At 37.6% G+C, this 23,207-nt stretch overlaps 1 protein-coding gene across 1 annotated transcript in view; it reads left to right on the forward strand.

The window, feature by feature from the left end:
• Positions 1-22,954, forward strand: part of phf21b (PHD finger protein 21B) — a 71,462-nt gene extending 48,508 nt beyond the window's left edge. The window contains exons 3-13 of the mRNA XM_079817896.1: positions 9,277-9,369; positions 12,780-13,124; positions 13,289-13,414; positions 15,322-15,373; positions 15,860-15,936; positions 16,024-16,078; positions 16,373-16,395; positions 18,992-19,150; positions 19,587-19,653; positions 19,743-19,846; positions 22,573-22,954. Coding sequence (XP_079674022.1) covers positions 9,277-9,369; positions 12,780-13,124; positions 13,289-13,414; positions 15,322-15,373; positions 15,860-15,936; positions 16,024-16,078; positions 16,373-16,395; positions 18,992-19,150; positions 19,587-19,653; positions 19,743-19,846; positions 22,573-22,836 — 1,365 coding nt within the window. The 3' untranslated portion in view covers positions 22,837-22,954. The remainder of the gene's footprint in view (positions 1-9,276; positions 9,370-12,779; positions 13,125-13,288; positions 13,415-15,321; positions 15,374-15,859; positions 15,937-16,023; positions 16,079-16,372; positions 16,396-18,991; positions 19,151-19,586; positions 19,654-19,742; positions 19,847-22,572) is intronic.
• The last annotated feature ends 253 nt before the right edge of the window (positions 22,955-23,207 follow it).

Here is a 23,207-nt window from a genome sequence, read left to right on the forward strand (position 1 = left end):
TGACTCGAGTAGGCTACGCACAATTTGCAACCCGTACACGACCGCCGCAACCTCTAACTTTATTCACCCACATCTAAACACGGTATAGGTATGGGCTGTTTCTTATGGATAATTTGACTAATATCAAGAGATTATGAAGATATTTTGTATATGTAGCTTGTGTTTTATGACTGTCCTTGGATCCACATTAGTTATGACCCTTGTTAATAATCATTAATGTAGTTTCAATAATGTGACCAATGTCAAACTTTAATTTAACTGTCATTTTCTCTTTTAAAAACTTTGAAAGTGCTTTAAACCTTTCATACGTATTTAGTTTAGAATTTTCTCAAATTAAATTTAGTGTTTTTCTCTGAAGAGAAGTTAGTGACAAAACGTCCTTTGATAACATCCAGAAACATTCTCAAAACAAAACAAAAAAATCATACATTAGGCATATCAAATATTTGTATTATTATTGTTTAATTTATACATTTATATTAATTCATTAACTGTTATTAAATTAATGATTAATATAATTCTGTATTTGTATAAACAAGGCTGTTCTATTAATATATTTTTTTAAACCTGGTTTGTTCTGCCCATGTATAAGGTTGTGAGGGTTTGTTTTTAAGTTTCTATAACTTATTGTTGAGGTTTATTATTTTTGTGAGTTGTAGGCTACACTTTTCACAGATTGAATTTTATTTATTACAGTTTTTCACTTCTGAAACGTTAATAAAAATTGTATTTGATTGTTCTGATTTAGCTACAGCAGTGAATAAATGCCCAGTGTTTCTCATACATTGATTTATTTGTGATGCCCCGCCACAATATTAACACTGTGACCACCACAAATAGATATCAGAGCTCGATAAGATTTTGTCCTTATCAAATCGCAAACGCTGTCTGTTTGCGCGGCGCAAAGAGAAGTGCGCGCTTCGCTCACGCGATCAGCGTCTAGGTTCACAGTGAATGAATGCGGTGAACTCCATCTGTGCATGTGCTGAGTTTAGTGTGCATTTGGGGACGTAGCGGGCACCAGCAGTTACCCATTATATTCACATCTGCATTGTTGACGATTACCGCATTTTAGATTTGTAATGAACGTTTGTAAACATGTTTTCCGCCTAAATAAATGCTCGACTGCAGTTTACATCAAAATAAATGCTCACGCATTTGTTTCCAGTGCATTTGTTTTACAATATATGGCTGTTACCGTCATAGGATTAATATTATAACTATTATTATTATTATTATTATTATTATTATTATTATTATTATTATTATTACTATGGAGTGTAAGAGTCCCTTTTAAAGTTGAGGTTCAAGTCAATGCTTGAAGTCAAGACTTTTTCTTCACTCAATTTGCACACTGAATATGGATTGGAGCTCTTAATTTTGAACTCTCAAAGTGCACCAGATTAATGAATTTATCATTTAAAATGCAAAAAAATTGCTATTTTAACCAAGGAACCTGGACGTGTGAGGAAGTCGCCTGTCAATTGCGTCATATCTGCGTTACCCTCGGTTTCCGGTTATATTTTGCAGAAACGCTTTACTCTTACTGCAGTGTGCAGCAAGTGTCATTGCAGCCGCCGAGCAACGTCATAACATAATTTTCAACACACTCAGATGTATCTAATATAATAAACAGAGCTGCGTTACCTCATACTCATGACCAGAAAAGCGGAAGTGGTGCCGTCGACTGTGGCATAATAAAAGTGCCGTCAGTTCAAGCTGCGGCGCGTGAGTGAGCGCGATCATCTCTTTCTTAAGAATAAAAATGAATTCATATCTTAAGGTATGTTGAGGATACATTACAACTTACTGAAATGTATCATATGTTGTGTAATCGCTCAATCAGTATTTCAACCGCGGAAAGACGTCAATAAAACAGCTTGTAAACAATGTCACGTAGCATTGCATTTACCTCAGGCAAGTCATTCAGTGTCCACGGCTGTTAATTCACTAGAGAAATTAACCCTTTTGCTAAATATATGCACTATAATAGCCTATATATATTAATTATATTCTACTTAACCTGTTAGTGATGTCTTGATTATTTAATGTATGTTTAAATAAATCTGTCATTAAAATGACAGACACTGTGTATAAATGATTATATTTCAACAACGAATTGGAGAAAAACATATTTTTTTATAATTAGATTTAGAAGTTAATGCAAAAACTGCCTTATGTGAAGTTTACATGTTTGCATACAATGTTATTTGAGTGTTGATTATTATATCTAAAAATAAATAGCAACTGAATTTAGGACAGTTATAACAGTTTGGGCTCTGTTGTTAACCTTTAATATTATAGTAATGTACAAGTAAGGGCTCCCTATATAGTTTACAGCATTATCTTTAAGAAACTTTTAGTTATAATTGAATTTATTTAAGGACAGACACAATTTTTTCAGTAAACCACTGTTTAATAAAAATAAATAAAAAGCAATTTTGTAAAACTGCTGTACTGAACCCATGTGACTTCAAAACCGAGGTATGTACCGAACCGTCAGTTTTGTGTACCATTACACCCCTTCTTACACCATTGCTGCATTCGAAACCAAATACTTCCCTAGGACCAGGGTCGGGAACCACTGGTGTAAGGCTTTACAGAGGCACTTCAAACCACCTAAATAAAGAAGACCGGCTCTGTTCCGATGTTTATGCCCTGCTGATAAGTCAGCATTGTGGTGCTGTGCTACAAACACAGCCACAGTAGCACACGCCGGTCCAAAAGGCATCACTAATGACTCCCACACACCAGTGACACGGCAAGTGTCAAGTGTTAATTGAATTGCACAGCATCTACATGTGCGGAGAGAGAAGAGCAGAGGGGTGTTCTGATTACGCAATTTGACTGCTTCATTTCATTTAAAAAAGATTATTATTACCATGCTGGTTCAGCTAACGGGTCCCATTTGTTTTTTGTTTTTCTGATGCGGCATGAGTTTTCTCTACTGTAATAGTATGCTAGTTTAATGCTAGCTTTTTAAGTTTGTCTGTCTGTCTGTCTCTGTGGCTGAAGTAAGTTGACCTTTTCACCAAAGAGCTGAATCTATTCTGTGTGAGAAAAAAAATATAATGTGTATACTTGCGTTTCAGCAGTGTATGTATTGAGATAGATGTCACTGTATATCTCTTTATCTATAAAACTCATCTGTGTTTTATTTCCTCTCGGCCCCCCTTCTCTCTTAACTGTAGTATTTTAACTGCTCACAGCGCCTCCGTGTGGGGTTTGCTGGTACTGGGCAATTTGTGAAATGCAAAAGACTAGAGTTTAGCTTAATTATGCAAATATCTGCATTATTTTATTTAGCTACAGTGTAGTTTCAGTCTTAATACCCTATTGTCCTGGTTTAAATTATCAGGATGCATAAGAAGAGGAGGATTACCATTAGTGTTCAGCAAACTTCATGTAATTGTTTAATAAAAATACATTAATTTATGGTATTTTAATGTGACATTGATACTATAAGAACTTCTGTGGCAAGAGCTATTTTTTTAACAGGTTCTTGACCCTTTCTTTTTATTACGTGCTCAAAATGTGTATGTTCTGTTCACCCAATTTAATGAACCATATCACAGGAATTATTCCATTGCTCTATTTCTGAAATATCTGGTTTCTCTCCTCAAATTTACGCTCACTGCTCTCTCTAACTGTAATCGTTCCTGTTCTATAAAACAATTTCTCCCTTTCTCTTCTTCTGGTAAACTATTATTCTGCGGTGGAACTGTTACCTATTTTAGCAGCATTTAACATTTTTGTTCATAATATTCCGTATAAATCTTGATATTTCTGTATTTGCTTTCAAATGAAAGGATATTTTTATAGAGGAACCATCATATCAAAATACAGTCACATATACATGTTTAACTAAGAAAAAATGGATGCAATGCATATTTTTTATTGACTAAATAAGTTAAATGTGGAATCGGAAATGATTGAATTAATTCAGTGAATCAGTTTGAACTGATTCCTTTGTTTTAAGTATTAAAAAGAAAACAAGTTAAAATCTCAACAAGTCTTAATATCGCAGTGTTGCTTCACAAGTAAATTCATCTAGTTTTAAGGATTTTTAGATATTTTACTGGAAAACAAGTCAAAAAAGGTTAATTAAGAACTCATTAAGAATTCATTTGTTTTCATCATCGGCCACACAGTCACTTACTATAGAAACTTTGTTGGATTGTGTGTCAGTAAGTACAGTTTAAATTGTTATAAGATCTATGACTATGTATTTCCTCACCCTTGTGTCATTACAAACCCGAATGACCTTATTTCCTTTATGTGATCACAAAAATAGACAATTATATTTTTTTAAATGTTCCGATAAACAGCTAAAAATAGGTGCTTCAGTTTATAGTTATAAAGCATAATGGGGCTCCAGGCCAGAATCAGCTTTATAGCTTCTGATCCGTGACCATCCGGGAAAAAGCAGAATTGTTAGCGTTCACCTGACATTTCTATCTTATGATGGCTGCAGGGGCTGATGGGTAATTCACTGCAGGCCTGCTGTTTAATTCAGTACTTTCACAAAATACAAGCTGAATGCCGCAACTCAAGGTTACTGCCTTCTCTCTCTCTCTCTGCTGGGATTCAGCAATTACTAAAATCACAGCCCTGACGGAGCAAGACATTTCATCCGGACTGTTGTCATGGGAACAGGCCGCAGGCCGCCCCACCTCCTCATGTTGGTTCGCTAGCGCACAATAGACAGAAATGAGTGACTGAGAGGGATTTTAAAGCAGTAGAGCTCAAACTCACTCTTGTCTTGTATTGTTCTGGTTATATAAACCCCCCCCCCCCCCCCCCCCCGTGACAGCAGGACATAAAGTGCGAAATCTGTGCTCACTGCGGCTGTGGACGACATTACAGCAGTTACAGCTAAAAATGCAGTTTCATACTCCGTGTATTTATGATCCTATTATTCATTGCTGAGGGTTCAAGGGAATCAAATAAGTTAAACAGCCACATGATTCCTTATTTAAGCAATTAGACATTCAAAATCTTAAGACTATAGTACAGCCTCCATATATTACTGCTTTTATAAAGAAAAAGAATAATACAAAATTAAGACCATTTTTTAATGTCTTACCTCAGGTTTGACCGTTGACATTACAGAGCTCAAACTTTATTTGTCTATCAGCGAGTTTCCAGCTGTAATGCTTAACCTTGAAATAGTGTTTAGTGCAAATGAACACTAATTGAAATTCAAATCCTACTTCATGCCAGTGATGTCAAACTCACAAAATAATCATTATTTTGTATGATTTGTAATAATCAGTTATTCACATCCAAGTTACTTGTCACTTGGAGTCACTTGGGGAAAAAATATGGAAACATGTCTGAAGTGTCAATTTTATTGTTAATTATTCATTTTTTTTAAATAGTATTTTTGTTGTAATAGTTTATAGTACATTTTAGTGGATTAGAAAATAATATATAACATAAAAAAAATTTTTTTAAAAAGATAATTGCGACTTTTTGTAACGTATTGATCCACTGGAGGCAAGCTTGATGATGAACCCAAGTGTCATTAACAAACATGAACAGATACAACATAAACGATGACTTGAACTTGAACTTGACTTGACTAGAACAGACTTGACTTAAACCATGACAGACACTCACCAACAGCGGGTTACAGGTATCAATACTCGACATGGACACGTGGCAAACATGAGGGTTTAAATACACAAAGACTAATGACTAAACAAGACACACCTATGAACCATCAAGACAATGAACCAATGACAGAACTGAACTGAGAACACGTCAAAAACAACCAATGTGAACATGGCTGCGTCCGAAACCTGGAAAATGCTGCCTTCGGAGGACACATTTCAAGGCAGGAAGGCACTAACACGTCTGAATCTAATGTTAGCTTCACTTCCTGTCTCCAGAGATACCTTCATCTGATCGATTTTTGAATGAAGCATATTTGTATCCTTCGCTGCCTTTGATATCCCACAATCCTGTGCTTTCCATTCTGTGACAGTTGAGCTGGAAAAAAAAGATGCTGTCCGAAAGTTGCGTTTGCTGGTCAATTTGCTGGTCAAACCAACATTTTCTACTTCTGATATCATTTCTAGCGAGAAATGACTAATGTAGTAATTCAATATTTGTTTAGTTCTCACCAAAGCTCTCTCTATTTTGCTGTAGATCATTAAACGGTTACACTGGCTAAGAAGTCTGTCCAAAATCAGTTTTGTGAGGTGCCTTCATGCACAAATGCTGCCTTACAAGCCATTGTCTGATAAGGCAGCGAGTCAACGAGTCAGCAGCCTAGGTTTTCAGACGCAGCCCATAACATGAGGACAAAGGAATCAATGAAACACATGGCAGGCTCACATGACAAAACCAGGAAACATGACAGTGAATATGACATGAACAAAACCCAAACACACTGTGACACTTTTTATCTCACAATTGCGAGTTTATACACAGGGTTCCCACTCGTCCTGGAAAACCTTGAAAACCTGGAAAATTGATGACAAATTTTCCAGTCCTGGAAAACACATGGAAAATTAAAGAAAATGTAAAATGTCCTGGAAAATCTTGTTGTTGTCTTGGAAAATTCTTAAAAAAAAAGTTATTTCTTTAGCCGAGTATAAAGATTTTATCGCTGGCCCAAACAATTAGCGCTAGTTGCAGAAAGCACATTTTCGGGAATGCTGAGTTTGATGCGTATGAGTAGTATTTTGAATAATGATGTTTAGTCTTGTGTTGCCACTTGCAGCCGTTAGCTAATGCTATGAACTGCTCAAATGAAAAGAATTGTGACAATTTTCGCGTTTATATAACAAATATGTAAACTCGCAATTGCGAGAAAGTCAGAATAGTGAGATAAAAAGTCACAATTACCTTTTCTTTCTATTCTGTGGTGTAAACAAGCTTCCATAGTCATAATGTTTGATTAAGCGCTCATAAGAGCTCATAAGAGCTCATATTGAAAAATGCTGGATTGTTAAGTAATGGCCATAAACTGGACGGCTTTTAAAGACTTAGAAAGCAATATTTGGCATGATCCTCGTCTTTTATTCCCGCCGTAGTAAAATTGAAAATGTCCTGGAAAAGTACTGGAAAATGGTTGCTGAAAAAGAGTGGGAACCCTGATACACTCACCTAAAGGATTATTAGGAACACCATACTAATACTGTGTTTGACCCCCTTTCGCCTTCAGAACTGCCTTAATTCTACGTGGCATTGATTCAACAAGGTGCTGAAAGCATTCTTTAGAAATGTTGGCCCATATTGATAGGATAGCATCTTGCAGTTGATGGAGATTTGTGGGATGCACATCCAGGGCATGAAGCTCCCGTTCCACCACATCCCAAAGATGCTCTATTGGGTTGAGATCTGGTGACTGTGGGGGCCATTTTAGTTCAGTGAACTCATTGTCATGTTCAAGAAACCAATTTGAAATGATTCGAGCTTTGTGACATGGTGCATTATCCTGCTGGAAGTAGCTATCAGAGGATGGGTACATGGTGGTCATAAAGGGATGGACATGGTCAGAAACAATGCTCAGGTAGGCCATGGCATTTAAACGATGCCCAATTGGCACTAAGGGGCCTAAAGTGTGCCAAGAAAACATCCCCCACACCATTACACCACCACCACCAGCCTGCACAGTGGTAACAAGGCATGATGGATCCATGTTCTCATTCTGTTTACGCCAAATTCTGACTCCACCATCTGAATGTCTCAACAGAAATCGAGACTCATCAGACCAGGCAACATTTTTCCAGTCTTCAACTGTCCTATTTTGGTGAGCTTGTGCAAATTTAGCCTCTTTTTCCTATTTGTAGTGGAGATGAGTGGTACCCGGTGGGGTCTTCTGCTGTTGTAGCCCATCCGCCTCAAGATTGTGCGTGTTGTGGCTTCACAAATGCTTTACTGCATACCTCGGTTGTAACGAGTGGTTATTTCAGTCAAAGTTGCTCTTCTATCAGCTTGAATCAGTCGGCCCATTCTCCTCTGACCTCTAGCATCAACAAGGCATTTTCGGCCACAGGACTGCCGCATACTGGATGTTTTTCCCTTTTCACACCATTCTTTGTAAACCCTAGAAATGGTTGTGCGTGAAAATCCCAGTAACTGAGCAGATTGTGAAATACTCAGACCGGCCCGTCTGGCACCAACAACCATGCCACGCTCAAAATTGCTTAAATCACCTTTCTTTCCCATTCTGACATTCAGTTTGGAGTTCAGGAGATTGTCTTGACCAGGACCACACCCCTAAATGCATTGGAGGAACTGCCATGTGATTGGTTGATTAGATATTTGCATTAATGAGAAATTGAACAGGTGTTCCTCATAATCCTTTAGGTGAGTGTATCTCGTAATTCAAAAGTTTTTTGAATAAACATTTTTATTTATTTTAATACTTGTATAGTGATTGTATCCTGGGAATGCCTTCTGGGAGAGCTGTTTATAACCCATTTGCTCAACCAGCTTGTTATCTGGGAGGGGATGAAAATTATGGCAGCCTTTGAATATGCATACTTCCCTGCTATATAATAGACGAAAAAAACAGCATGTGAAAAGAGTAGTCCGAAATCATAGTATTCACATATGAATACTTGTTCTGATATGCACGGGAGAGGATTTATGAATGGCAGTGAAGTGACGCAACATGACTTTGTAGGTCACATGACACAGACAACGTGACAAATGTAGTATGCCTATTTTCAATCTAATACAATCTTTCTCTGAAACTTAAAATTACTTTCTAAGGGTGATTTAACTCCATTTTGACCACTACTGTAGATATCAGTGTTTAGATCCGAACTATAAACTTTCATAGTAGAACTTCTGTGATTTAGTTGATTAGTTGTATATTATATAGCTTAATATAAAAATTAAGAAATTGGATGGTTGAATGTTTGTTTCATATGCAGATTTGAATTTTCAAATGACATGATCATGAATTAGTCAGACTTGCAAAAATAACTGTATGGATTAATCATCCAACCCACTGATTCACTGATTTGTTCTGACCAATAATTGAGTTAACACACTTCCTCACTAAAATAAAAGTCATCACCTGACTCAAAATGAGCCAAGAAATGAGTCCAACCCAAGAGCATGTACCAGTTTTTGATTACATTTACAGAAAAAGACAGGATGAAAGTAATTCTAGTTCTTTTGTACTATTTGGCTGGATAGCATGAGCAGTAGATGATGTAACTACACCATTGCACGTCTTTTACATCATTCTGCCCTAATGTCTGAAATGATTGCTTTCTCTGTCTTATTACATGTTTGCTTTCTCTCTGACAGATGTTGGGAGCTCTCACCGCGATCCCGATAAAGGTGCCTCACTTTAGCTCTCTGCAGCGACTGGCAGGACACTCACCCAGCGTGCTACCTCAGGTAGTGCACAAAACGAAATAAGCAATTCATCAAATCATTTTACATTCACATGCCACAGAGTGCCTTATTAATTATTAATAATATTTCTAGCGAATATATATATATATATATATATATATATATATATATATATATATATATATATATATATATATATATATATATATATATATATATATATATATATATATATATATATATATATATATATATATATATAGGTGATTCGTGAAAAAAAAACAGAGGGGGTGGGGTGTTTTGAAGGTTTTTAGTCCTTTAAAAATAAATCCCAAACCACAGTGGAGCTATATATAGGCAGCTGTTACAATTATTATTATTTTTTACAATAAATATTCAGATTTAACCATGAGCTTTGAAGTATTGAATAGGATAGCTTCGATATTTGACCACTATTTACAATTACACTAATAATTCTTAATTTTTGATAGGGATGCAAAATTAATCGGTAGTAATTGATATTTTGAATAGAATAACGAGACACAAACCCTTACATATTCAATCGCGTTTGCTCCCATTTATATTTGATCACAGTGCTTCGATACACAACATAGGCTACAAACTTTTAGTCCAAAAGTGTGCACATTTGAAGAAATATGTATTCACATGTTTACCTCATATTTCTTTAGATAGAATAGAACTATAATTTTGATTCTCTGCAGATCCATCAGTCAATATTGCGTGATAATTCCAACCTTACGGTGTCGGCAAACTCATAATACATTTATGCGTTCGTTATAATATATTACATCTGCATAAAGTCACAATAGAGTGAGTTTTGAGCAGAAACATTGTATTAATCTCATACTGGCCCTCTGAAATAGATTCATGGTGCCCGGCTGACTTTCTGAAAAGCTCTGCATGGATTGAGGCGCGTGAAACAGGAGACGCGGCCTCCAAGCGGGAGCGCTAACAGTTAAAGTCCATTTCTGAATTTATTGTTGTTTATATTGTCATTTTGCAGCATTTTACTTGGCGATGTTGTAAAAAATATTTGTATTTTTTGGTATTTTCTATGCTCTGTTGATGATTTGTGGAGTAGCATGCCCGGGGGTGGGGGTACATAGACCAAAGGGGGAAAATATTCTCGCCGCCTGCCCCCACCCCCCTACAAATTGCACCCTGTATATATGTATAAATATTTGCTTTTAAAAACCAAGCAAAATGTGCCACAAACAAGTGCCATCCCACTTTATTTAACACACATAAATTGTAAGAATATCACTAATATTGATGAATAAACAGTAAAAGGTAAGGCTATTAAATAACCGTCCTAAACTAATTTTTGTTTATGCAATAAAGTAAGTAAGCTAGTAAGAGGCACCACAAATAAAATAATACAAAGTGAAAATAAAGTGGTATTCTAGGGATACAGAAACAACAGCTACCATGGTAAATACACAATACTAATATGAACAGTTAATGAAACATGTATCTACATGCAAATCTTTCCCAGCTTACCCATGAAGTACCCGTTACGTAATTTATTGGTACTTTTTGTGTAATTTCAGGACTTGTATGACAATATAACTACGACATTGCATGCTCATCATTTCTTTTGCGCGTTATTTAAAGGAACACGCCAACTTTTTGGGAATTTGGCTTATTAACTGTATTCCCCAGAGTTAGATAAGTCCATACATACCATTCTCATCTCCATGCGTGCCATAACTCTGTCTGACGCACCCCGCCGCTAGCCTAGCTTAGCACAAAGACTGGAGGTATATAGCTCCAGCTTGCCTACTGCTCAATATGTGACAAAATAACGCCAACATTTTTCCTATTTACATGTTGTGATGTGTATAGTCACAGCGTGTACAAATAACAAGGTTACATGAGACACAGCCATCTTATAAACGTATACATACTGGGTACTATATTCTCAGAAGGCAGAGAAACATAGAATTACGTTTGTTCTTGTTCCTTTGACTGCACACTCTGCAACACACTTAAAACGGTCTTGCGACCCACCAGTTGAGAAACACTGCCATAGTGCAAAAGACAAACAATTCACTCAATAATTCACATAAACTTGATTCATTCTTTGAAGGGAGATGCATTGTTAGTAACTATTGAAATAACTGAAATAAACTATTGAACGTACTAAAACAACTATTGAAATAACTTAATAATTGAATTAAACTAAAAGTTAATACACAAATGAATTAATAAAAAATTAATACACAGATCGTTGTCGTCTTGTAAAAAAAAAGTTGTGAGCCCCCTGTACTCAGTTTTCCCCTGCTAGTGACGCCTACTACAGGTCATACTGTCTAGTCAGCTGGTCATTTAGGTCTGCCACTAGTCAATACTTTGAGTTGGAGTTGACTCGTGTATCACATGATGTCAGTTGCACTTGCTCTACACATGATGATGGCAGGAGGAAAATTCCTCTGTCATCAGCTTTGTATAGAGATGGGATTGCTCACACATTAAATAATTGGACATTTGCACACACACACACACACATTCACGTACACATATTTATTTGTGTATAAAGAAGATTCAGTATATGCATGTATAAATGTACACATCATGTAATCTATTTGGATTGTATTGTTGTGATTGTGTTGTGATTTTTATAGTTCTGAGTGTAATAATCAGGGGCTGGAATCATGTAGGTGCAGGAAAGATTTCTCTTTTATTTAGAAATTTTGTCACTTCCGGTTAGTCCACGTCACAAGGGCATAGGAGTGTATTTACTTGAGAGTTTTCCAGTGTCGAGTTATGGAGGTAGGGGCTGAGTAGTTGGGACACTCACTTTCTGTTGACCATTTCGTTTTGTGCGTCATTCCACATTTCGATCTTGTTCAACACTGTTTAAATAAAGACAGAATGAATTTGCATCAAAATATGTCATGGATTTAATACCAACTACTTACCCTGGTGTTGCTACAAATGTATTCTAATTATGCCAGAGTAAAGGTTGGTTGTAAGTGAACTGTGCTGACATCTGAGATGAACATTTTAATTTAGAGCAGACATGCTAAACTCCACACAGTCCCACAGAATTTAGATTCAACCCTAATTAAACTTATCCAGCTATTCAAGTCCTTCAGGATTATTTGTGTGTTGCAGCAGGGTTGGTTACACTTTATTTTAAGGTGTCTTTGTTACACTGTAATTATACTTTTAAGTGCTGTGTAATATTAAGTAACTACATGTACTTATGGTTAAGATTAGGGTTTGGTTTGGTTTAGTTGCATGTAATCATGCATAATTTACAATAAGTACATATGTAACAAGGGCACTGTAAAATAAAGTGTTACCCTAAACTCTGCCAGACTCTCCAGGAACTGAGTTTGGCACCCCTGATTTAAAGTGATCATAAACAAGCCAAACTTCACCTGAACCACCTTGAAACTAAGCACATTGTGGTCTGTGTTTCTTAGGTTAGGCCAAAGACCCTCATTCCAGACAGCCTTCCTCACAGCCCATGCCGAGAGCAGCAGTCCAGTCAAACACTGGTCATGCCGCGGAGCATGGCCGTGGTCAGCCCAAAAAGCCAAGGCGCATCTTTGCCAACTGCCAACAGCACCTTCAGTCATCAGCGCCTGTCCAGTGGGCAGGAAGAGAGTTCCTCATCGCCCTTGTCTGTGCCGAGTGCGTCCACAGCCTCCGCCAGTCCAGGCGTGGCATATGCCATCATCTCTGCAGCCTCGCCAGCAGCCCATGGGGTGGCAGGAGTAACCGAGGCCATCAAGGTGCAACCGTTGATTTTCAGCCCAGACAGCAAGGTCTGAATATCCCTTGTCACCTATTACCAAATAAACATGCTGCTCAGCTTTGAACTTCCTCAATGCTGTTAATGTCACTCTGTGGCAAATTATACATTTAGATGCCTAGAATACTGTTCATTTGATTTTAGGCTCCCATTAAGAGGTTTTATGTGTGTATCCAGGTTATAATCATTCAGCCACAGATTCCCAGCAACTGCACGAGTTCTCCTGCCTCACAAACTGACAGTCCTGTGAAGGAGCCAAGCCCTGACCCCTCGACCCCAGCCAAAAAGCAGGAGGATCCAGAGGTACACACACAACAAGTCTTGACTGTTAGCACAAAGTCTGGTCAATATTACAGGTAATTCTTGATAAGTCCATCCCAATTAAACAAGAAGAGTCCATCTGATTGCCATGGAAAATAACTAATTACAGCAGTATTGTAGTACTCGAGTCCAGAAAAGACCAGGCTGGGACTAAAGTCCAAAACCATATCTATAACTAGTCAAGACCAGATTAGTCTTGCATAGACTGACACCAGAAGGTCTGGACTCTATTACAGCTTTCATTGGTCAAGAACCGACCAAGAGGACTTGACTGACATGTAATGCAACCAATCACAGTTCGTTATGTACCGCGTTATGTTTAGGGGTGTGAAAATTTAAAGACGATGTCCCTGCAATAACAGACTGGTGTGCATCTATAAATTATTCATTCAAGAACGTTGTGCAAGTTTACTGCAACAATGGAGCCGCGAACTTTAAATACTTAAAAACTTTAAATCCAGCGTTTAGTTGATCCTGGTAAGCTTATTGTCACCGTTGTAAACACGACAACGTTCTTCTTCCACGAGGGAGTTTGGCGTCACACATTTGTTTCCAGGCGGACCGCTAAAGAACGCAACACACACGTCTCGTGTGCCATATGTATCAGACGTTCAGCCAATGGTCTGTGGGCGTGACATCTGAGGCTGAGACTAAGACCAGATAATTCGAGTCAGAGTCCAAATGCTCCTGAAATAGGGGTTTTGTCTCATGCTTGTCAGAGTTTGGTCTTGTCTAGATTTGAGTGCAACAACATTGAATTAGAGAATATACAGTTGAGAATATCTTGTTACTAATGCCTCAAACAAAACTCTCTCTTGAATTCAAGATATGCTATTACCCTCAGAAACTTTTGTAATATTGAGTGACTGGTTCTTAAAAACTGATCAATGTAGAATTTTGATACCTTGTAATTGTAAAGTTCAATCAGGTTAGAGTTTGCCAGATCAAGAAAATGTCAGTTTTGAATGGGGCTGTCCTCGACTAAAGATTTTCCTAGTCGACCATTAGTCGTTCATTTAAGCCATCGGTCGATTATTCGGGGGAGAAAGACTAAACAATAATAATAAGCATTTTAAAATATAAATGAAGTGTTCAAGTGCCACAGCAACTCTGGAAAACATTAGATAAATTTTTTTTGAGATCAGACCGCAAACAAAATAGCCTTACATTCAAAAGAAAAGAAAGGAAAATATTTGTAGGACATAAATATAAATTATAACAAACAAACAAATAAATATACAAAAAACTGAAACAGAGAAACATCAGTGCAAACATAATCAGGCTAATGGACAAGTATAGCCTCAACATGGAATGAAAAGGGGTCAGAACACAAACAAAATAAATATTTCCCTCCTCTGTTTTTGTCTTCCTAATTATGAGAAAAGAACACTAGTTTGTCCACACTGTCAGAGAGAAGTGAGCTCTATGTCTTGCTAACAATGAATCCGGCCTCTGGGAAGAGTGTAGGTTAACCATAGAGCGGGTGGCCATGTAAAGTGGATAAAGTCTACTAAATTATAAATTATGGCCTATTTGTGGTCATTCTTTACCCTCTTAAAATGTTACAACTTTTTGGATTTTCTGCCCAACATATTACCGCATGGATCTGTCGATGCGTGACTTTGCCAATTCCTGTGGAGTTTTTTTTTGCAACTAACCAACTAATTCAAGCTGGTCAACCAGGTCTCTCCTCGTTGACTATCGTTTAGTCAATTGTTAGGGGGCAGCCCAAGCTTTGTGGACAGTATGAATGACAGTCAGTGAAAGAACCGTTGCCAGTGTTTGGTCATGTTGTGATGTGGAATTAGTCCAGAAGAACAAGACTAAACTTAATATCAAACATTGAATACTGTTTGATGTATTAACTTTATTAACCTTCTGTCCTACAGAAAATTGCCTTCATGGTCGGGTTAGGCCTGGTCACTACAGAACACTTGGAGGGTGAGTTATGTTCAAAATGAAGCTAAATATCAATATATCATCAATAGATGTCAAAAGTTATGTCAAAGTTATTTTATTTTTAATGTTGTTATGGCCATTTTGTGGTGCTGTTTATTTTTAATGATTGTTATTTGCTTTGATAGTATTTGTGAAGAAATATGTCTAGTCAGTTAAAATAATGCATTATTCATAGCGGGGACAAAAAAAAAAACACAATCAGTCAACATTAGTGATATGTTCCTCTGCTGCTCTGATGACTGTATTGAATTGGTTTGAAATTCATTCCAGTTCAAATTCCAATTCCATCATGTGTGTTGTGGCAAATTACCTTCAAATTCATATTTGAAAGAAGCCAACTATTCTGAATTCTGCTCAACCCTGAATGAAACAATGAAACACACAAACAAACAAAAACTAAGATAGGGATTCCATGTGAGATGTAAGGGTTTAAAGACCCGTCACAGATGGCGTTTTCATTTTTATCAGAGATCCAGAGTAAACGGCAGGAGAGGAAAAGGCGAAGCACAGCTAACCCTGCGTACAGCGGACTGTTTGAACCAGAGGTCTGTCTGCCAGTCTTAATTCCTTTAAATAATCGGTTCATTTTATGACTCGGCTCATTTGTAAACATTGTGTGTCTTGCTTTTCAGCGCAAACGACTTGCCTCCAATTACCTGAACAGTGGGATGTTTCTTTCGGCGAGAGGTAAAATAGATTTCTGCTTCTGTCAACATAATGCTGCTGGGGGAGCTGAAAAATAATGCATGAAAAACAGAAACCTATTTGAACAGAATTAATCAAATGTGCACATTCGCCACATGTGCTCATGTTTTAATTGTTTAACCAGTGGTGTATTTGACATGAAAGGTTGACTAATAAAACTCACTGCTTTAACTTGCTGATGAACACACGCAAAACCACTGTTAAACTCAAATAACTCTAATAACAACGTCTTGTCAGTGTGACGCTACTAACCTGCTGTCTGCTTTCACATGCTAGACTCTGAGGAGCTTTGCTGGAAGGTATGTCTATACTCTAACATCACATTACATTTATTTGAATGAATTGAAATGAATCAATGAGAGAGATAGAGATTGTGAGTGTGAATTACCTGCGTCTGTACAGCATCTCTATGGCTGGGTTTAACTCCACTTTTAGACATTCACTCGTGGACTTCCCTAATCACTTCCCCTCTGTGGACTCCCCACCGCCATTTTGAAGTGCGTTTAACTTCGTCTAGTGCAGTGGTTCTCAAACCTGTCCTGGGGACCTCTCAAGCCTGCAAGACTTGAATTGGGTGTCTGATGAGGGAGACATACAAAAAGTGAAGTGTTAAGGGGTCCTCAGGACAGGTTTGAGAACCACTGGTCTAGTGGATGAGGAAAGTTTATCTGGTCAGACCTTCGAACCCTTGAATTTGACAGAGGGAGCGAGTCTACTCAACATGTACACTTCAGACAGATCCATAGACCACAATGCAACATGACTGTGACGTCACAGCAGGTCGCGCTTAATTTACCCCCTACCCAAACAACTCTGGTGTATGGTTATTTTGACATTTAACAGCATTTAATACTTGTAGCTACTGTAAACTGACTATTTGTGGAATTGACTGTTTTTACACAGTTATAGTTGATTGTATCCTTATCATTTTAATATTTCATATAAATATAGTCTTGTTTTTTTTTTTAACAGCCCAAGTATACATACAAGGCCTATAGAATGGTGCGTAAACAAATTATTAAACAATTAAACAAATCAGCTTCATATCGAATTCCAAATGATCAAGGGCTAAGGTGTTCCATTCAAACACATTTCAAGGGTTCCGCCAGTAGTGGGCACTCGTGCAACGTAAGTAATGACATACATCCAAGTGAACGAGATGGAGGGACGTTAGCGAGGGAAGAGCATGAAAAAATTGGACTTAAACGCAGCCCAAGTAATGGTGAAGCTGTGAGTTTAATTCAAAATTGCTGCACAAATCCTGACAAGTGAATCCAAATCATTTCGACTGCCCCCTGGTGGCTGGCTGCAGTATAGGTCATAAACCCCGCCCTCTCCATGTAATTTAGGGGTGTCCAAACTCTGCCCTGGAAGGGCCACTGTCCTGCAGAGTTTAGCTCCAACTTTCCTCAACACACCTGCCTGGAAGTTTCTAGTATGCCTAGCAAGACCTTGATTAGCTAGTTAAGGTGTGTTTCATTGGGGTTGGAGCTAAACTCTGCAGGACAGTGGTCCTCCAGGAACAGGATTGGATACCCCTGATACCCCAGACGTGAGCCAAACAAAAAATCCAATTAGACAACATGGTTTCTATCATTTTAGGTAGTTCTTGTCACACAGACACATTTTTCAATAAGTTTGGTTTTAGTTAGTTATACGATGCTGTAAAATTGGGGTGTAATGTTATGATTGACAGCTGTGCTTGCGATTGATTCTGTGGGACAGGAGTATGTCCGGGACCTTGATACTGCGGCTCCACCTCAGGATCACTACTGTGCAGACTCTGGCTTCAAATGACGTAATCCGCAATGACCGTTACTGGGATTTTTTGGCTTCGTTTTTCTACAGTGGAAGACGTGTTGACCATCTTTTTTTACAGTCTATGGTTTAATTACAAAAACGGCAAAGTATCCCCTCGTTGCAGAGAAATATAATGTAGATTTCAATAGCGAAGCTGTTTTCACGGGGCAGAGGTTAAAAAAATGCTCCTGAATGTTTCTGTGTGCACAATTTCTTACCTATATATATATATATATATATAAACTTTCCATATAAAAAAGCTGTGAGTTCTAGTGCGAGTGTCTGCTTAATAATACAACATTAAAAAGCTAATGTCTTTGGCTTTGTGGCCAAATGTGTCGTCGTCGCCTTGTGGCATATAAGGCCTCGCCTCCCTGCAAGGGGAAATGGATATACGTGTTTAGACGCAGGTCAGATGTCCAGATATCGGATATGTATCTGATTTAAAACCACATTTGAAAGTGGCTCAGGACGGATTTGTTGTTTTCACGTGTGCAATAAATTCTGATCTGTGTCAGATCAGACGTAAGTAAAAAATCAGATTTTTTTGTGCCACTGTGTAAACGCTGCCTTACTCACCCTCATGCTTGTTTCAAACTTGTATGAATTTATTTTGTGGAAAACACACAAAAAATTCTGCTTTAAATGTAATTGAGAAAAATTGCAATATTCTGTTCTTGGGATAAAGTCCAAATCCCCCCAAAACACTTTAGTAATTAAGTAAAGTGACAATTGCATTCCATTTTATACTATCAAGTCAATAAAGTCTTTATGTATAAGTACTTTTACAAGTCTAGTCAAAAAATTTTTTTTTTAAACCAAATTATTTATTTTGTTTCAGGCATTTAAATACACATAAGTACTAACAATAAAACATTTTTGTTTGTAAAAAAGCATGTTTATTAAAAATGCAAAAAGAACTAAAACTTTTCAAACATAATTTGACCATTTGTTTTGATCTCTTAAGTTTGAGTTAAGCTTAAGTTATTTTAAATATTAATTTTTTTCATGTGGAAGGGTTACATATTAAAATAAAATGGACATATTAAGAATTGCTGACTTGTTGGTATGTTTCTGTGAATGTGTGTGACACAGGAGGAGCTGCAGCATGATGATCACTGTGCAGTGTGTAAACAGGAAGGAGATCTTCAGCCGTGCCACACCTGTACCCGCGCCTACCACCCCGACTGCCTGAATCCACCTCTCAAAACTGCCACCCGGGGCATCTGGATGTGTCCCAAGTGCCAGAAGAAAGTATGTTTCTCTTTTCTTTGATCCTAACAGCACAGTGATGTCTGCATGATATATATTTGAGGTGTTCGATACTTGAGCATAACCTAAGGCCAGTTTCACTCTGCACGCGTTAGCAGAGCTTAAGCAGCTCGAATTTTTTTCGGCGCCCATGTTAACAAATTAGAGCGGCACGTCGCAGGAGCAGAGCAGAAAAGTGCCAGTGTGAAAGCACAACGGGCGCGTGCTGCTCCCGCTCTCCATACGCACAGCTTCTGCGCTGCCACCGCACTGCTTGCGTGTGCAGTGTGAAACCGGCGTTAATCTCTATTTTAGTCTTATGCCGTTATCCAAGTAAATTGATATTTTTTTTAAGGATATTTAGATATTTTTACTAGAAGGTTGTTTTCACAGACAAATATAATCTGCTCATATTATATGTTCTGTTTCTCTTTTGAAGGTTTTGAACAAAGAGAACTTGTCTTGGCCACAGAACTTCATCCAGTCGTATGTTACACATAAAACGGGTGAGCTGTCAAACACATTTAAATCACTAGCTCTCTTCAGGACTCAGTTCTCAGTGATGATGATGATGATGATTTGTGTGTTTGTGCAGTGAGAGAGGAGGAACGCAGGAAGCTAATGAGGAGAAACACTGAGCTGAAACTCGAGTGTGAACATCTGAGCGAAGAGGACCAGAGACTCTGCAGTTCTTTCTCTGTAAGTAACTGTGCTAAATTGGTCTAAGCTGAAATATAGACTACACCATTTTAATCAGACTTCATTTTAACAAACTGAATTGTGTTCCAACGGCGAAAGACATCAATAAAACAGTGATTGAATCGAATTGAGAGCTTGAACTGAATCAAATCATGAAGTCTATTTCAATACCCAGCCTTGGCGCTAAACTTCTGAAATCAGTATTTAATGTTGTACTAGTTAGTTATTTAAATTAGCATGCGCTATTAGTTTTGTTTAGCGTAAATGTATGTGTTCATGTTGCTATCACCCTAATTGTGCTACATAACTTGGTCTTTTTCAAAACAATTTCTTTTTGTAAAAAAAGTACAAGATTTGCAAGATAATCTTGCAAAGTTTGCAAGATTATAAACATTCTATCAGGTAAGAAATAATACCTTTTACTATGTGTTGAGATTTAAATATGCCTTCAGAAATGTAACAGGGTTGACTTTTTTTTTTTTTTTTTTACAGTTTAAAGGGTTTGTTCACCCAAAAATGAAAATCCTGTAATTTTTCTTTGTCATCTCACCCTCATGTCATTCCAAATCTGTAAGAGTTTTGTCCATCTTTAAGAACACAAATGAAGATCTTTTTGATGAAATCCGAGAGATTTCTGTCCCTCCATAGACAGCTACCACTTTGGTCCTTCAAAAAGGTCATAAAGAGATTGTAAAATTAATCCATATGAATTGAGAGGTTTAGTCCAAATTTTATGAAGAGACACAATCGCTGCATATGATGAACAGATTGAATTTAGGTTTTTATTCACATTTAAACATTGATTAGCGAACATAAACGGTAGATCAGCCGCACTTGATTGACACGAGGGAACAAACCTCATTGGTTCTTGCTGAAGCTCAAATGTGCAGCGTAACACAAGAATGAACCTTGTTGCTTTTGTGGAAGCTCAAACATGCTGCGTAACACAAGAATGAACCTCCATTGGTTCTTGTTGAAGCTTTAACGTGCTGTGTAACAATAATTAACATCATTGGTTCTTGCTGAAGCTTAAACGTGCTGCGTAACACAAGAATGAACCTCATTGGTTCTTGTGGAAGCTCGAACTGCGTAACATGAGAATGAACCTCATTGGTTCTTGCTGAAGCTCAAACTTGCAGAAAGACAGAAATCGCTCTGAAAAATGCAAAAATAACTATTTTTCACATATGAATAACATTAATGAGTACCTTTAGTGTTTTCAATGATGTGCAGCCTATACATATCTGTTTACATCTCAAAAAAAGTGTTTTGGGGTTTCATGACCCTTTAAATGTGCTGCGTAACATGAGAATGAACCTCATTGGTTCTTACTGAAGCTTAAACGTGCTGCATAACACAAGAATGAACCTCATTGGTTCTTGTGGAAGCTCAAACTGAGTAACATGAGAATGAACCTCATTGGTTCTTGCTGAAGCTTAAACGTGCTGCATAACTCAAGAATGAACCTCATTGGTTCTTGTGGAAGCTCAAACTGAGTAACATGAGAATGAACCTCATTGGTTCTTGCTGAAGCTTAAACGTGCTGTGTAACACAAGAATGAACCTCATTGGTTCTCGCGGAAGCTCAAATGTGCTACGTAACACAAGAGTGAACCTCATTGGTTCTCGCACGTCAAGCGGACATACTTGAGCTTCCGTTTACCACAACTCATGTGAGTTGATGAATGTTTAAATGTGAATAAAAGCCTAAATTCAATCTGTTCGTCATATAAAGCTATCGTCTCAATTCATATAGATTTGTTTTACGATCTGTTTATGAACTTTGTGAAGTGTCAAAGTGGTAGTTGTGTAGCTGTCTATGGACGTACAGAAATCTCTCAGATTTCATCAAAAAGCTCTTCATTTGTGTTTCGAAGATGAACGAAAGTCTGGAACGACATGAGGGTGAGTAAATAATGACAGAAATTTCATTTTTGGGTGAACTGTCCCTTTAAGTTGACATTAATAGTCTTGAAAAAACTAGTGTGCTTAGAAAAGAAATTGAATGTGAATTTACAAAAAAAAACCTACATTTGGTTTGGAACTTACATTGTGACTGCTCTATAAGTACATTCTATATACTGTAATATGAAGATTCGGACATACTACATCCACCATTTTATCATTGACAGTGAAGCAACGCAACTAATGCTGTAGGTCACATGATATTCACATATCCTCTCCCGTGGCCTCATGGGATAGTAAACTGTCAATCGTATGCACACTTCAGAATCTCGCCGGAAGTAGTAGTAGGTCATCCAGGTACTTTTCGCCTACTGCTTTATGAATACTATGAATTCGGACATAATACTTTTTTAACCAACTATACAGTAGGCCTACATGGAAGTTGGCATATTTGGACACTGCGTACATTTTTTTCAGGGTTTCTTATCTTAAATGGATGATGTCCTCATATGACAGTTTTATTTATTTTCGGGATATATTTTTTACTTTTATAAGGGAAAAATATGGTCACATGGTTGATGCATAACGCAAGTCATTTTAATAATTCAGTTTTAAATAAAAGACGATGAACATTAACTTAACTTATTTATTATTCACCGCAGGTTAAACGTTTTCAATTTCTGTACCACTAGCATCACCAAAGAGAATTACAAAAACAGATATTCCTTGCCCCAAGCTCGCGCCATTGGTTGAACTGGTATTGCCATATAAGACGGTTTTGGCAAAATTTAAGTGAATGATTTAAAATTTGTGCCCAACAGAAATGCATTGACCAGAAGGAACGTCTTTTGGGTCAGCAGCGGCAGACTCAGGCGTCCCTGGAGCGTCTCAAGACTCTGATTCGACTCATCCAGCGCGACCAGATGATTCAAGTGACTATGACGGCCACCACCACCACCGGAGCATCGCTGCTCTCTCTGCCGTGGATCAAAGCCACGGGCAGCAGCACCAGCACCACAGCGCCCACAGCTGGCCCCTCCGCAGTACTGCACAAAAGCGTGCTTCAGCCGCAAGGAAACAACTGACCCGAACCCACACAAACACACAGAACAGCTCTGTACAAGATCACCAGATGGTGATATCCAACCAATGTGCATTTTCTTCTGGTAACGTCTTACCATAAAATAATGGGAAAACATTTGACAAAAAAAAAAAGAAAAAGAAATAAGCGTCACTCGATTCATAAGTATTTTTTAAAGCCAACACACAGTGCTCACAAGATTTTTTTTATTCACTGTTTTTTAATGTATTATTTTTCTTGGCCTTAATGTATTTATGACTAGATTACAATGCTGTTGCAAATATATGAAATAAGTATTCTACATAGAAACATTTCTTTTTATGCTTTGCGTTTTTTTTACTGGGGTTTGGTGTGTGCGTTTCGGGGGGGAATAAT

This window comes from Gobio gobio, assembly GCF_949357685.1.
Source record: "Gobio gobio genome assembly, chromosome: 5".
In the NCBI taxonomy this organism is placed as follows: domain Eukaryota; kingdom Metazoa; phylum Chordata; class Actinopteri; order Cypriniformes; family Gobionidae; genus Gobio; species Gobio gobio.